This window comes from Pseudomassariella vexata, assembly GCF_002105095.1.
Source record: "Pseudomassariella vexata strain CBS 129021 chromosome Unknown BCR38scaffold_1, whole genome shotgun sequence".
Lineage (NCBI taxonomy): Eukaryota > Fungi > Ascomycota > Sordariomycetes > Amphisphaeriales > Pseudomassariaceae > Pseudomassariella > Pseudomassariella vexata.
The window spans coordinates 3,021,795-3,038,162 of record NW_024467956.1 but is presented as its reverse complement, the minus strand read 5'-3'; the positions used below and the strand labels follow the sequence as shown (position 1 = coordinate 3,038,162).

The window sequence follows — 16,368 nt, the reverse complement described above, 5'->3', positions numbered from 1 at the left end:
TGTTCTGTGGAATACTATGCATCTTGACGCCTCAAGATGACGACCAGCATATCAGCACCGAAAGTGGTTCTTCTCGCTGTCCATCTTGCTACGAAAGCCGATATCGACAGCTTGACATCCTTGGCGTCGCAACATGACAAGGTGCTTCATACCGAGCTTTTGCTTCGAATACTTCTCACCTGCCTGCCCGAAACCCTCAAATCAAGCGAATACGTGTCACTACTTGAGCGCATCGACGCCGACGTCGTGGAAGAACACCCGAAGGATATTGATTGCTCATCAGTAGAACACTTTACAGAAACTGAAGCGACAAAAAAGGTTCGAAGACTTCGACTGCTACCTCTGGCAGCTCCTGGTGTATCGAAGGAGGCGCTTGGAGATCCTATCAGCCTGTTCTTGATACAGCGGGCCCATCGAGTAGATGAAGAGGCTGGCTTGCTCACACAGCTACCAGACCTGATCGTGCCGTTCTTGGATCACTCTCCGTGCATTCGATCTTGGATGATCTCGGCCCTGCTGCCTTTACTGAGACGAAACCACGAATATTATCCCGACAACCCCATACATTACACCCTGTCAGAATTTGAGAATCTGAATGATAGGGCTGCAGTGAGCCTGCTCCTGGACCAGACTGGTAATCGCGAAGAAGACTTGCCTTTCATAGGACGTGATTTACGAGGTTTGATGGGTCCGTGGCTCTATAATGATGCAAGGTGGAAGCGCGAAGACGGCAACAGAGCGGATCTCTGCGTTGTCTCCGAGAGCGGCGAGGCTACCCTCAAACGGAACCTCTGTCCTGGGTGGGAGCAGATGCTTGAATGGCTGACGACACACGCATCCAAGTCGTGGAAGGTCGCCGTAAACGCCATCGAACAGTGGGATGGCCTTGATGACGTTGACTTGGGCGGCTACGGATGTATGTGGTTCAAGGACGAGGAGCAGGGCTATCTGGAACAGAGATATGCCCGAGCTGCCTTGGCGTCAGCATACTTAATCCCTGAAGCCTCAGTGGAGGCTTTGGCTGGTGTCAACAGCATCATCGCCAAGATCATGGCTCTTTTAGATCAAGATCCATATCCCACATTGCAGGTAGCGTCCACAATCCTGCCACCATACTCAGATAATGGCACAGAGTCCATGCTCTGTCCTAAGAACGCGACGATGATGCGCAATAACTTGCTTGAGGAGTCGAATATTCTTACAACTCCTTCAGCAAGATCCACTCGACTCTTGCATGCGCTGACTTTGAGCGCGTTCATATTGACTAAAGCCGGCGCACTTTGTACAGTGCGGCGGGCGGGAGAACTGGCATTCCTTCAGCATGAACGGGAACAGGAGGCGGAAGCTCTCAACTTCATTAACAAACTACGAAATAACGCACCCAAAGCCGACGACAAGTACTGGATCAGGGCTCGGAATGAACTTATGTGGTTACGGGACTGGGGTGCTGAAGAGGCTGAGGAGTCTTCCCATGGGAAGATTCATGGAGTGTTTGGTCAGCTCAAGAAGGAGTTTCTTGAAGTTGAATGCTTGAAAGCTTTTCTTTCAAGTGGCCGTCAGTCGAAAATCCCGCGTTGCGAAGGATTGTACTAAATAAGAACAGGATATTCGCTGGCAAGATCTATATTTGAGGATTCGCCCGCAAAGCCACTTTCCAACGAAGTACTGGAAGGTACCATCATCGCGGCAGCCATGAATGCCTATGATGATGCTTCAAATACCAATCGCAGCCGGGGCCGCCTGCTAGAGTGTGATGACATGTAAGTTATAGCTTGAATGTTTACTCTGAGCCGCTGTTGACATGTAGAAGCATTCATGCGTTTCCAAAGACAATGCCAGAAAACAACCCTGCCGCTCAAAGAATTGAGGCTCTCCTCAAGGCAACACATGGACTCAGCAAATATCGGCTAGTTCTGAAACCAAATCAGCCTTTTAGGCCAGTAGTCTTGAGAGTTCACTCGGATCCCATATCGATAATTGGAAAGGTCCTGGAACAGAACCCGGAGAGCCACACGAGGCTTCAGGACTTCTTGGAAATTGGCGCCAATATGGTAGAAGCTGGACTGGCCACTCGCGACAAGCCGGGGAAACCTAGCCCAACCTCTGAAGAAATGTCAGAACAGCGGTCGCTTGCGGAGAAACGGGTAACGGCTATGTGTGTCGACGCTGCCTTGACGGAAGATGACTTCGAGACAGCCTATTCATATGTTGTTAACCGACTCGGCTCAATAGGTGGATCCACTCCCGTTGGATCTTCAGCCAGGCAAGCCTCCGCCTTCGTCGATGATTACTCGTGGAAAGCTGCATTGCAGGCCGGCAAGTACCGTCGCACAGCACGCACCCTCAGACCTACGCACATCGGTACATCAAGCGGGAATCCTGATATCCGCCATCTCGAAAAGCGAATGGAATGTTTATCAGCGGCGCTGCGGATAGCCCCGCCGGCTACCTTGCAAGAGATTTTGAACGTATTCCGGCGTTGCGAGGAAGAGCTGGATGCTGCTGTCAAGACGGAGGATGAACAAGAGTCGGCATGGGATGACAAGGGAGATGTAAAAGCTATGCCGGGAGCGTTCAGTATGACAGTCCCTGCGGGAGTGAAGAAACAGACGAGGGCGAAGTCGAGACAAGAGGAGGCCCCCATGTCATTATTTGAACTGTCGAGGGTAAGTATGTCAAGGGCACAACAGAACTTCAACTTGCTGTCAAGTCTACAACGAAGTGGACAGGCCAGAGACGATGCACAGGACGCACAGGGAGAGCTTGAACATACGCCTGGGCAGCCAAAGGCCCGGAAAAGAGACCAGCTCAGGGAAGCTGCTGTGGGGACACTGGCTTCGGGTGTTGGTTGGCTGATTGGGGCGCAGCCCGTCAAGCCGAATGAGAATGAATGAGGAATACATTCACGCTTTTGATGAGCATATGAACTAATACAAATATACATAACAGCCCTGTGTGCCTAAACTTCACCACTGTCAGTCAGGTCAAATGTATTGCAGTATGATATGATAAAGCAGGACAAAAATAATATTGCCCCAAACATCTCTAAATATTCCACGGTTAATCCCTTCTTCTCGAAACGAACTGAACAAAAGCTGGCTGGGACGCAGTGGACATGTAAGAAAGACAGAAAATCAAACTCGGCCAGATATTCCTTCCCTCCGCCAAACTCCATCACAAAATTCAGCTAGTGTGATAAACCCACATATCTTCTCTACCCTGCCTTGCACACTTCCAATCAACAAACCCTTCCTTTCTTCCTACTTACTAAGTCAACTCACTTACCTCAGCACTCCCTTGATGACTACTTCTCGAGCCCTTCCCCAAAGCCGAAAGACTCCTACTCTTGTCCACGTCCTTCAACGTCTTGGTCACCACCCGCTTCATGCGGGGACTCATCCAGCCCTTGCCTTTGTTATCAGTCTGCAGCTGCATGGCTGCCTGTTTGTCCCATCTCCACACCTCGTCATCTTCCGGAGCGGAAAAGAGCGAGTCGTACTTTCGTTTATTTGTTGCGCTCGGGCTTGAAGGCTGGGCATTGTTGATTCCGGGGATCGGACCTGAGGCCCAGGACTCGTGTTGCGGTTTCATGCTGGCTTTTATGGTGGCCATGCCGTTGTCGGTGGGGGGTTGCGTTTTGGCGGCGTCGACGGTGGCCTTTTGGGAGGGAGAGGAAGACGAGGATGCAGGGTGCTGAGACTGGTGTTTCTTCCTGCTGATACTGCTGCTGCTCTTCTCCTCGGTCCTGGATTCGTGCTTGGATGTGTCATTGTCCTTGCTCTTGTCTTTGGACTTCTGCGGTGGGAAAGTCAGTCCGGTGGGCGCCGACTCCGTTCGCTGTCCCGCTCCTGTCGTCGTTCCGAAATATTCAGTGCCGCCATCACCGTCTGTCTGTGTTCCGGAAGACGGCACTTTGCCGAAACTAGACGGAAAATTCTCGATGTCAGATAGCGTTGTAGAGGGCGGCCGAAATATGTTCGTCACCGACACGGATGGCGGGACGTTGGATTCAAACGAACATGGCTTCTTGGACTTTGGTTGAGGCGAAGGCGAAACTATACTCCTCTTCCTCTTCCTAAAGTCCGAAGACGGGTGAACCCCAACCGAAATTGGTTCGTGGCGCTTTGTTCCAGAGGAACACGGTCCAAACACGTTTGTCTTCTCCGTGGTAGAGCCCAACGATGACGAAGGGGCGGTCCCAAAATTCAAATTCGTGTCTGGATCCGCCGGCAGTAGCGATTCGGGTCCCGTGAATAAATCAGTAGGTCCTCCGACAGGCTCCAACGCTGTTGATGACAGCTCGGCGCCGAAAATACCGGTTTCGACATCTGCTTTCTTGGTCGAGGGGCCAAACATGTCCGCGTCGGGGTCGGAGAACTTTCGCTTCGTTTCGGTCACCAAGCTTTGGAGATACAATGGTTCCACCATCTTGTCGAAGGCGGGCGTGTCGCTCTTTTTATTTGGCGGGGAAGAGGCGGAAGTGGTGAGTTGAACAACAGGAACAGCAGCAGCAGCAGCAGTTCGATTCTGCTTCTTTCGCGACTTCTTAATGTTCTCGTCGGCGTCTTTCTTGGGCAGTGTCTTCTCCATCAGCTTGAGCGTCTCCTTTTCCGGCATGTCCCGGCCGAACCAACGAATGATGGAACTTATTATGTCGAAAATTCCGCTGGAGCCATCGTCGGGCTTCTTGGCAGTCGTGCCGGAGTCTTTCTTCTGAATGGGGGAGAGGGTCTTGCTTGTGTCCTTCTTCCGAGGGTGGGAGGGGGCGATTCCACTGGACTTGGGTTTGTCGCCCTTCAACTTTCGCTCCTTAGACCTATGCTCCTTGGAGATCTTGGGCTTTTCGTCTCTTGAATCGAGGCTTAAGGACGAGGACAAGGACATATTGTCTCTTGGCTTCTTGCGGTCCGATTTCCGTTCCTTGACCTTCTGTTCCTTAAAAGTCTTGGGCTTCTCGCCCTTTGACCCGGGGGTCGAGGATTTGTCGCCCTTGGGCTTCTTATCTTTCTGCTCGCCGTCCTTACTCGTGTATCCAACAACATGAACTCCGGGGAACATACCCTCAACTGACTTCTTGCGGTCTTCGCAGCCAGCAACCACCGTCTCCCCATCATCTTGAGCCTCGAGCGCTTCATCCCTCAGCTTTGCCCAGTCCTTGCTAGGAGTAAGAGACTGGGGTGGCACTACCTGCGTCCCTTGGGTACTCGACTTGCCATGAGGCTTCTTGTACAGATTAGCGTACAATTGGTTGTGCACCTCGATAGTGTGCACTTCCAGGTCGGGCGGGAAGCTCATTTTTCTCGTTTCACCGGACGGCTCCTCAGTACTAGTAATTACTGCCTCGTCGCCGTTGGTAGTAGTTGTCGGCTTAGCCAATTCATCAAGGCATTTCGGCTGCTGCTGCTGTATCGACTTCTTTCTCATGATCTCGGCTTTAGGTTTATCGAGATACTCTCCAACCCTTTTCATCTCTTCCATCTCTTTCGCCTGCTTCTGAAGAATACCATCTAGCTTCTTGTTCATTTCCTCTATCGACTTCCTTCTCTCCGCCAGCCGCTCCTGCTCCGCCGCCTCCTTTGCAGCCCACTCGGCGTCCCGTTCTAGCGAATTGGCCCACCACTTTAAGCAATAGTCGACTACCTCGTTGTGGCACTCTTCCAGCTTCGGCTTCTCCTGCTCCGGCACCTTCGCGTATTTAGCACGATACTCAGTCACCAAGTCTCCTGTGGTGGACCCTACGGCCATGCTTTTGACCACAGTATCGTCACCACTTGACGGTCGGCACCACTGCCAGAAGCAGCGCTCTTGATCTTCCTCGCTCAGCGTCATGGGGCTGACGAGGCTTTTGCACCACATCTTGAGCGATAAGGTTGGAGGCGTTTTGATGCGTTCTGTGGGCGGCGGTGTCAAGTAGTCCGTGTCCTTGAAGCTCTGGAAGAACTTCTCCTTCTTCGGATCGGGCCGGGATACCTGCCAAGTGGATGTACTCGGTGGTGGAGAACTTGACAGTGAAGGACTGAACAGCATGTTATTCAGAATCGACATTGCCTTGGCGGGATCTTTGGATGCTTCTTTCAACTTTGACAGCAGCTTTTCGTCGGCAGCGGCCTTGTCGTTGATATTTGACAGAAACTTGGTGTGAGAATCGGGAGTAGGCAGCTGTACAGGAGTGCCACCAATGCCTTTCTTGCCTGCAGGGCACACCAGTCCCGTCTTCTTGCTGCCAGAGGAGGAGACCAGCGGTGTCTTGTTGTCTTCAGAAGAGGACGCATCCGTCTTCTTGCTGAACCGATCAACCTTCGTCTTGGTGAGCTTGAAGACATCATCATCATCATTGGGTGCCGTTCCAAACAAATCCGTACGCGGCGGGCTATGTGCGAACAACCTTCGTACATGTTCCGGCTCGGGAATTGTATTTCCGAATAAACCGGAGGATGGAGAAGTCGTGGGCTGCAACGGCAAGGGCGTGAAAACTACGGTTCCAGAAGACGACGGCTTAGCAAAGTGATCGTCTGAATCAAGATCCATGGGGTTCTTGCCTCCCGTGGGCGTATTATTGTCATCATCATCCATCGGCGCCAACTCGCCTTCTGGCTGAGGCACCAAGGGCTCGGGGAACACGGATCTCGGCGGCGGCGTGTAGGCATCCTTGCGATTCTCAAGATCCGCAGGCGTCCTGTCGTAGTTCCACGCTCGGTGCAATATGTCTCTTGACTTACAGTTCTTGATAATTTGCGTGTCCCTCGGCACCAGATCCCTCTTTCGCCCCTTTATATCGTCAGCTGCCCTGTTGATAGTGTCAGGCGTGTAGGGCTCAAAGGCCATGAGCTTGTCGAGGGGCACGTAGCGATCATCAAGCATGTTGCGGCGGGCGCGGGCCCAGTTCTTGGCGTCGCGCTTCTTGCGGTCACAATCGTAGTCAACGCGCCTCTTGCTGTTGTTGTCGCCAAACCACCAGGGTTCGTGGTAGAAATCGCCCCAGTAGGCCGGGTTTGTGATGGTGAGGTCGTTGAAGGAGGGCTCGTGGCACTGCTTGGGCTCGCGGTCTGACGGGTTGAGACCCATTTCGCCCGGAAAGCCGCCGTGCATGCCCGGGCTGTACCACTCGTAATTGATATGGGTGACCTCCTTGGTTTCGGGATCCATGTACCTTATACCTCTCTGCAGCAGGTTTTGCTAGCGCCTTGTTAGCTTCTGTCTGCGTCTGAGTCTCTGCTCCTGAGTCTGTGTCTTTCTCTACGTTGCTGCAGAAACCGAAGGACTCATCTCGCGAGGTCTGGCTTTACTTACCCTTTCTATCATCCCTCTCTGCCTTTTCCACTTGAGTCTGGCTTGTTCCGGCATCTCCTCCCACACCCAGTCCCGCCTCGGTCTGCGATTATCCCCGCCGGGCCTGTGACCACGCCTAATATTAGAGCGGGATGTATCTAGAGGCGTAGGCTCGGGCGGAGGCGGAGAAGAAGTATCCGGCAAGACGGGCGGGGTGTTATCTGAGCCATTGTCCCGATGATCCTGCAGCCGCTTAATGAGAGTATCTCTGCTGCCCTCGTCATCCAGTCCTGAATAAGCGCACTCCAGCCTCAGCGCCGACACCAACCACACCGGGTAGTCATAGTCATGCGTGACGTAGGCGTCGTCCGCTGCTTTCAGCCGCCTTGCTAAGTCGCGCTTGGTCCCCGCTTTCGTCAGACCACGTCTTCCACACTCATCCTTGAGCTCTGCGCTACTCGCTTGATCGTAGTCCATAGGTGGTTCAGGGGGCCCGATGTGTCTCGGCGTTTGAGGAGAACCTTGCTGCTCCTGCCCACTGCGTATGCTCGAAGTGCTCGGCGTTGATTCAGTCAAGGGATTGTTCTGCTCATATTGCTGGTCCTCACCGCTGTTCTCGTTGGGGTCCCAAGTGCCTTCACTAGTACTACCACTTCCTGAATCCAAGCCTATCGGGCTGGCGCACCGCTTCTGTATCGGCATGAATCGTGAAGGGTCATAATTTCCATATTTTGTTTCGCGACAGTCCATCACCTCTTCCAAAGCCTGGTTCAGAGCCTTCGTCAGTTCTACCCGCTTCTGCGCGTCGTTTGTGGCTTCGTTGGTCTTATCCAGCACATGAGCGACCTGCTGGGGGTAGTACCTCAAGAACGCATATGTGAGGTGTTCGACTAATTCATTGTATGACATTGTTTCGTCTCCCCGGCTTGAGCTTCTCATGTGCTCGAAAAGCAGCTCTTGCAAGTCACTAAGGGACGCCAATTCTTGCAGGGGAGACGAATGTCTCCTCCGCGCCCTTCTCCTGGCCTTTATACTCCTCGACATGGTGACGGAGTAATTGCAACTTGCGACTTCTTCTTTCCGTGTGTTCTTGTATCAAGAGATACTCGGTGCCAGGAACTCGACAACGAGACACAGAAGACAGATAATGGATGAACCCGACCAAGCGGTTGATGTGTTGGTAGGACGTTCGGGCCTGAGCTGTGTGATGAGTAGAAACTAGAAACTAGAAATATAAACGAGTAGACAAAAAGGTAACATCTCAACCGACGCAGGGCCCGAGGACCCAAGGAGATTATGAGCTGCTGACACATCCTCACCTTTGTCTAAGAAAATACCCAATTCGGACTCAACTTCAGGGAATATTGGGGGTTGCCTCGATGCTCCCGGTAAATGTCTTTGTCTCTGATCTTTAGAACACCTATTCCCGACTGTTCTCAGATATTTCGGAGGCCGCCATTGTATGTCCCCCGTCTCCGGAACAAAGGGCTGAACATGCCAAGCCTGTCAAGTAAATTAGGCTGACGCATTGGTTTCGAGGGAACCGACGGAAGCAGACGGCATAGATGCAAGGTGACTGAAACAGCAAGTAGCAAGTTGACATGAACAGCAAAGAAAAATATCGAAGACTATAAGAGGACAGACAACAGACATCCCGCACCGTGAACGAAAGCAGAAAATCTCAGAATATTTTATTTTCTTTTGTATCTACAGTTAGTCTAGTAGCAAAAAATATGATAGGACAGCAGCTGCTGGCGGGCGTAATTAGCCATTTTTGTGCGCACAGCGCATGCATGAATGCGGCCTGGGTATCCTCCATGCATTCCAGAAACTCTGCGCTAGAAATATGCCCCAATGCACTGACTCATTAGTTAGCATTCTCAATTGGGGGATTATTACCTAGGCTCTGCTTTGAATCAAAGTGCAGTCTCGGTTTGCAATACTGGCGCGAAAAATAGCCGGTTGATGATGTTGTCAAGGCGAATATGGCACAAGGGTTCGTTGCAAGGCTGAAGGGCGAAACCCACACCGTTTAGACGGGCGCGATTTGATTACGGTGGATGCCGTACCGCACGATGCTGCCGAGTTAGAGTGGTCAAATGGCGAAAAGTCAACGGAGTTTACGGCAAGTCGAGTCGATTCATGTTGCACCATGGGAATTTGCGCTTAATTACGTGTTGCATTTTGCTGGCCATCATGCTGAGCTGTCTCGACCAAATGCCGGCAAAATGCTGCTGCTGCCGAGAACTCAGCAGTCGTCATGCTTCGTCAAGTCTCGAAAATCTCGGAAAATAAAATAATGATACAAGTGACAGGCGATATGGTATCCACGGGAATGGTGTAGAGGGTTGATGAAGCGTCATCCAATAGGAAATGGGGACAGGGAGCCGTCGACCAAAGCCCAGATGTTGCCATCAAGTTGAGTCGTGCCATGAGAAAGAAATCGAACTAGTGACGTGAGACGACGAGTCTGAATCCGCCGCCGCCATCTGTCTGTCGAACTCACTTCTCGAAATTAGGGCTGAAATAGAGAAACACAGGTGTCGATGCCTTTTCCTCCCTGCCAGCCGAGAGAACTCCATATGTCGCAACTTTTCTGGTATCCGCCGAATTCGCATCCCAAAGGAACAAACAAGATCAAAGGAAGGAGATGGAAGTAATCATAGATCCAACCATACGAAGTCGAGTGTTCGGCTCAGGGTTGTGTCCCCTTAGCGCATGCTTCCTGGATGATGCATTAGCAGCCGGAGTTGAGCATTACCGAAAAGAGTTGTTGTAGTTGGTTAAGGCGCACCTCCATAGGTCTCGCGGGCGTCCGGTCGAGATGTGGATTCGCCGTAGCCAGTAGGAGCGGGATCACGGGCGCGCGGGGCGTCGCGCTCAGAACGTTCGTAGCTACCACGCTCGCGATCGTAACCGCCTGGGGCACGTCGATCATCACCGCCACGGCCGCCGGCATAGCGTTCACCACGGTCTTCTCGTCCGCCGGCGTATCGGTCAATGCGGCCACCGGCGTAGGCATCGTCACCGCGATCACGTCTGTACTCGTCACCACCTCCTCTGTAGCCGCCACGGTCCTCACGGTAGCCACGGTCGTAGCCACGATCCTCACGGTAGCTTCGGTCTGCGCCTCGGTCGGAGCCACGGTCATAGTCGCGGCCGTAGCCTCCACCGCCGCCGCGGTATCGGTACGGGTCATCACGACCGCCTCCGTAGCCACCACCACCGTAGCCTCCGCCTCGGCGTGGGCGATCGTCGAAGCGGCCTCCACGGGGACCAGGACCATCTGAATCTGCTCTGTTAGCCGAAGTGGCATATGCTGGAGTATATACGGCGCAACTTACCTCGCTTCGGCGGGCCAAAGTACTTGCCAGGAGTAGGAGTTCGGGGCCTAGCACGGCGGGCCTTCTCGATGCTTAGGGTTCGACCCTCAATGACTTCACCTTGGAGGCCATCCTTGGCAGCATCGGCTTGGTCAGATGTAACCATCTTGACGAATCCGAACCCGCGAGACTCCTTGGTATGGGGATCTCTCATGATTTGACACTTCTCCACTTCGCCGTACTTTTCAAAGAGGCGAGTAACCTCCTGCTCAGTCAGCTTGGGGTGGATGCCAGTCACGAAGAGGTTGGAGCCAGGGTTGATGGCACCATCATCGTCCCGGCTGCTGTTGTCGTCCTTCATGGTGCTTTGAGACAAAATGTTAGCGTGCCATTCCAAGTTGATCATATGTGGTGCTTGGTGATGGTGCCATGGGTCAGAGGGAACCAGGCATAAGGGAAGAGGAGCCAGCCTCGTCAAGTAGTATATGGATTTATAATGCTGCTGGACTTGGACTTGTGCTCTGGATGGCTTACCGGTCGCCATGGCCATTGGGCGAGGCAGAGCGACGGCGGCTATCGTGGCCATCATCACGCGAGGCGCGAGGAGAGGCACTGCGCTGATCACGTTCGTAACGTGGGCCGTCATCTGCAGGAGTGATCTTGGTCAATAATGGGGACAGGTGGATTGGCGAGAGACACAGCATGTGGCTGAATTGACTGACCATCGAAGCGATCACCATCGGCGGTCTCGTAGTCCATTGCGGCGGTAGCCATAGTTTCGATGGGTGTGCCTGTTGTTCCGGATGAAAGTGAGTGACTGGTGACCAAGTGTGATTTCAATAGTGGAGTTGAATGGAAAGCCAGGTGTTGGTAATAATGAAGTGAAGTATTGAGAGTTGAGTGAACAGCTGGATGGTGATGCAAACAGGAGCCTGGCTGAATGGTCAAGGTTGGGATGGGATACTGTGATGAAGTCGGCTTGACCGTTGAAGCGACGAGGCAGAGTGGCAGTGGCACAGAAGAGGAAATAGGGAAGGTGCGAACTTACTGGCTGCAGAAGGCGCGCAAAGTCTAACGCGGTATGATTTTTGCCGCTTGGCGTCAACTACAAGAAAGTGGATGTGGAATTAGGTGAAAGAGATGGACGAAATTGTTTGTCGGCAAAACAAAGCTGTGATGGATTATCGCAGCGTGCAGGAAGTCGAGATGAATGTGTTGGGCAAACAGGACAGAAAGAGAAAAAAAAACGGGGTCACGTTTTGGTTTGGCGCTGCAACGCGTTGGTCAGGAAGTCGGGTCCAGAGCCTCACGTTCTAAGACGAGGCAAAAAAATCTCAGGCAGCCACCGAGGGATCCATATCATCCGCATTCGGAAGTTTAAGCGACCGTTCCAGTTGGCATTTACACCATGTTGGAAACGGGTTTAGAAACGGACTCGGAAAATGGTTCACCCAATATCCCGAAGCCTTTCGGCTAGCACTCATTGATCGTGACAGCTATCGTAACCGCCTGAGTACTCTAAAAGCAATCATTTACAGGTGCACTTCGAGAGAATGTTTATTAAAGTTGATAGATTGGACGCCGCATGGCAAAGCAGCAACAGGCATTTAGCGCATTCTGTTGACTGTTGATGGGCCCCCCAGATAGGGGATGGATTGAAGAAAACCCGCTTCTTTACCATCTTCACAAAACAGCAATCTCACAGCTTCATTGAAAACAAGCAGATAAATTTGTCAAACGTATCTAACTTGTGAGGTAATAAGACATGACTGAGCCGCAGATTTCTTCACTGTAATTGGTATCTCATCAAGATGGTTCAATGGCAAGGAATCAAGTTGGGCAAGAAATTCATAATGCTACTTCATATCTGAGGGCCGGTCATATCCAATGCTTTTTAGAATATACCTAGGGGTCTCAACGCACCTCAAGCACCCCTTTCTTCAGCGATTCGAGCAGAGTTGGCATCTCCGTATCCTATAGCTCAGATGGATCGTCGCTATCGAGCCCATCGGGCATGTCAGCCTCCAATGCTGCCTGGACATTGATGACCGCAGGCTCTGATTCATCCAAATATCTGAGTGCTTCCATTGCTTTGCCGCCGCAAGCTCTTTCCAAAGCAAGGAAGGCGAAGTGGCCTCCAACCACTGGCCGGGCCTTGAAGCTGACGCCTGGGAAACCCCCAGTGCCTTCAGTTTGGTATAGATCTGTCAAAGGCAGGTCTACGCGTCGTGTTAGCTCGCGATATGCACGTAGTGGAGTATTAAAGTTATGCTTACCCGTAGACGTCTCGTTGACCCATCTAGCAACGTTCTGTAGGATTTCTGTGCGGGTTTTCTTACTGGTTACAGCGGCCGCAAAGAACTCCCAGTCGCTCTTTGTTTGTAGATTCCGTTGATCGAGTGGTAAACCGTACTTTTGAAGGACATTGTGATACCAATCGCTTTGCATCTTGTAGACTCGCTCGGGGATGAAAGTCGACTTCGAAGTGGCCTCAGAGTCATCACCTATCGGACTTTGCTTCGAAGACCAGAATCTACTGGTCCCAAGCGGTGGCTTGTTTTCGGGAATGTGGAAACAGAGAAGAGCGTCAGCGTAGAGATTATATAGCGTAGTCCAGGATCCTTGCCATGTGTACGACAGCTTGGCATGCGTTTGATCTCTGGAAATACCGTAGTCTTGCCATTTTGCGATGTAGTCATCCGCGATTCGCCGGTACTTGGCCGCGTCTGCGGTATCACCCACAAGGTTGGCCATATCGCTCATGGCCCTGATTCCGACGATGCCTTTCAAAGCAAGGTTTGTCTGGTTAGCCAACCAACCCGCGAAGTCATCCGTACAGAGTTGGTTGGCAGGAATGAGAGATTCTCGCACGAGGTAGCCCGTCCACTTCGTCCAGAGAGGGTATGATCGCATTGTCCACTTCTCAGCGGCCTTAGAACCGGTTGTACCCATGTCCTCCCACCGGAGATCCATGCCGTAGTCATCAACGGATCGTGTCTCCACCGTGCGTGGGCCCAGTGGAAGAGCGGCTGTCGTATGCGCTGCCCGGATAAACGCTGGCCGTGGGTTATCTCTCATAGCATTGGCCAGTGCAAGACCCATGATCAGCATATTACCGCATTCTTCAACAGGCATGTATTCATCATTACCATCCCCATGACCTGTTGCATTGGGGAAGTGGTAGCCCAAATCGTGCATGGAGTAGTTGTTGGGATACTGACCAGAAAGCTGATGCTCGAGTAAGGGTTCCAAAAGATAGCTCAGCCATTGCGGGTTCGTGTACAAGAAGAATGGGAACGCAGGGAATATAACGTCAACTGTCTGGAAGTTGCCATTGGAGGAGATCTCCTTTAGGAAGAGAATTGGGTTGTCAGGAGTACCTGACCATTGGGTCGCGCCAAGTACTTGCCGTGCAGACAAAGCCGCAATGTCTTGATAGTCCTGAGAGCCCGAAGCAAATGCATCTTTGGCTAACTGTTCGGAATAATCGGATGCCAGCGCAGCTGCGGTATCGAAGTCATTGTAGTGGTATAGAAGCATCTCCTCTGGCGTGAAGAAATATGAGGACCACAACGGTCGCATCTGAGTCAACCCTCTAGCTGAAGCATATTGTACGACTGGATCCTGAATGAGAGCGAATGTGAATAAGGTGCTGTCTTTCTTCGGAGAAGATTTCGTTCCACCTCCGAGCTTGAAGTGCTTGGCAAACGCAAACAATGGCTCGTTGTCGAACATCTTGCGGTATGAATGATCATGGTGATTGTTCAAGACTCCATGTTTCGCAAAATACCGGCGCAACGAGACAGCCTCACCGGTCTGGTGATCCACGTCGGCAGGCCCAGTGAAGTATAGGGTTCCCCATTCGGCCTGGTCTGCGTGCTCCGTAAAATGTTGCGGAAACCGCCTAGCAATCTTCCAAAACTTGACGTCACTTTCAGACGATGTGCTAGCTTCAGCCTTCCCTAGCTCCCACGTTATCTCATTGTTGTGATCACCGCTAACCCACTCTCCATTGATGTCCACGAAGACGCTCACGTTCAGGGTTCCCTCTACGTGGACAGTCATGTACGACGCGGGCAGAGCTTGGCGGAAAGTCGAGGTTGGCGTGATGGGAGATAGGAACGACAAGTTGATCTTGACCTCATCTCCATTCTTGGGGCTCGAGATGGTGTAGGTCAGGTTCGTGGTCGAGGCGTCGAATGTGGCCCCGTTGTACTTTGGGAACTGGACAGCATAGCTACTTTCTCATCAGCTCTAGCTCAAGCCTATATATTTCGACACAACAAACCCATCTTTCTCGCGCAGAAAGTCCTGTGGCCGGCCAAGCAGGGGATATACGGAGTTAGTGTCGGGTACTGCCGCCATGATGGCAAACCCGAAGGTACTACCAGTCCAGAACATGGGCCAATGATCCCATGGGTTCTTCCGGGCATCGGCAAGCCACGTGCTCAAATATGGGTTTCGCACAGCTAATGGTAGGACTGGAGGGGTCAACACGGAGGCATTGGCAACGACTGCCAGAGCCCCAAGGACTGACAGGATGCTGAACTTCATGGCGAAGGGTAATGAAAGACCTTGACCAGAAGGACCAGAACGGAAATGATGTAGTGGATTCAAATTGGAGGTTCAATCCTCCATAAACATGTACTGTAACCGAGTGACAACGGAGACGTTGAACGTGTCGAGCTCGACTTGCGGAAGAGCCGTTGTTGGAACCCGATTCCTCAATGCGAGTTTCCAAATGGATTTTGAGAAGGGATGGCCAGGGCACAAAGAGTGAAGAAGACCTCGCCTCGGGACAGAAGGCTCGAAACACTGAAAGTGGAACAACGTCAGACTCGGGCCAGCCAACGACATTGCGAATTGCGACTGCTGCGCCCAGCTTGCCAGCTTACCAGGGCGCTCGGATGGAACTGGGGACTTGGAAGCCATAGATCTAAGAGACGGACTGATGACGAAAGTGGGACGAGTTCGTCAGACCCGCCCCCACAAAATACGACTGCATCCCTGCAGGGAGAGAGTCATTTGACTGTCAGGAACTATATGCTGCCAAGCAAATCTGATCATTCGGACATCTATAGATGGCATTAGATGTGCCGCATTGGGGGAAGCACGACAGTTTCGGCTACACATCTACCAGCGCCAGCTGAAGCCACCGCAATGCCATTGCATAACCAAGTCCTTGGGCTGTCGCGTGGACGCCAAAAGCTTGGGGTTTTGCCAGGGGATTGCATTAGCGCGCAACAGCTGAAAACGGCCCTCGAATGTTTGGTGACCACGCTTATTGCTTCATTGCAAATGAACCCGACTTCCACTGGACCGAGGATGGTTCGAGTGCGATAATTGTCCGAAGGGCTTTCAGTGATGCTGTAGTTGTTCTTGCTACACCATGACTCATCGAACTGATTCAGGCAGGTGGTAGGTATTTGGTTTTTTCAAGCAAGAGTCAAGAAACCGATGAAATACTACCTACCGGATAGTCGGATAGTCGTGCATTTAGAGTTCGACCCACTCGGGGTAATCAGGCTCTAGTAGAGACTGGTGTCCGCTCCCGTATCAGGGGTCTCTTGAATTTTTCCAGTTGCCTTCAAAACTTTGTTTTGAACTGTTCAGTGGAAGCCAAACTACAAAATAAAAAAAATATGCATCATCGAAGTTGTTCGTTCAGAAACTTTTAGTATTGAAAATGTGGTCCCACGTCGCAGAGTCGTAACGAGTCCAGGTGATCGAGCATAGAGATGGTGGGGTAGTGCAGAGGCCTTTGTTTCCAAATAAG

General features: G+C 52.0%; 4 protein-coding genes across 4 annotated transcripts; 1 reads left to right on the top strand and 3 right to left on the bottom strand.

Annotated features, from left to right (window-relative positions):
• Positions 1–36: 36 nt before the first annotated feature.
• BCR38DRAFT_404792 (Sec39 domain-containing protein) lies at positions 37–2,894 on the top strand (the record flags this gene model as incomplete). Its single annotated transcript, XM_040857882.1, has 3 exons — positions 37–1,555; positions 1,604–1,760; positions 1,811–2,894. 3 exons carry the CDS (start codon positions 37–39, stop codon positions 2,892–2,894), a joined length of 2,760 nt encoding a protein of 919 aa, XP_040721336.1.
• Positions 2,895–3,214: 320 nt separating this feature from the next.
• Positions 3,215–8,313, bottom strand: BCR38DRAFT_480231 (uncharacterized protein; the record flags this gene model as incomplete). The annotated part of the gene is made up of 3 exons (XM_040863254.1): positions 3,215–3,223; positions 3,286–7,176; positions 7,291–8,313. 3 exons carry the CDS (start codon positions 8,311–8,313, stop codon positions 3,215–3,217), a joined length of 4,923 nt encoding a protein of 1,640 aa, XP_040721335.1.
• A 1,739-nt stretch (positions 8,314–10,052) lies between these two features.
• BCR38DRAFT_480230 (uncharacterized protein) lies at positions 10,053–11,366 on the bottom strand (the record flags this gene model as incomplete). Its single annotated transcript, XM_040863253.1, has 4 exons — positions 10,053–10,555; positions 10,614–10,957; positions 11,127–11,238; positions 11,315–11,366. 4 exons carry the CDS (start codon positions 11,364–11,366, stop codon positions 10,053–10,055), a joined length of 1,011 nt encoding a protein of 336 aa, XP_040721334.1.
• Positions 11,367–12,566: 1,200 nt separating this feature from the next.
• Positions 12,567–15,146, bottom strand: BCR38DRAFT_328936 (uncharacterized protein; the record flags this gene model as incomplete). Its single annotated transcript, XM_040854847.1, has 3 exons — positions 12,567–12,811; positions 12,869–14,832; positions 14,881–15,146. The coding sequence occupies 3 exons, from the start codon at positions 15,144–15,146 to the stop codon at positions 12,567–12,569; spliced, it is 2,475 nt and encodes an 824-aa protein (XP_040721333.1).
• Positions 15,147–16,368: the final 1,222 nt, after the last annotated feature.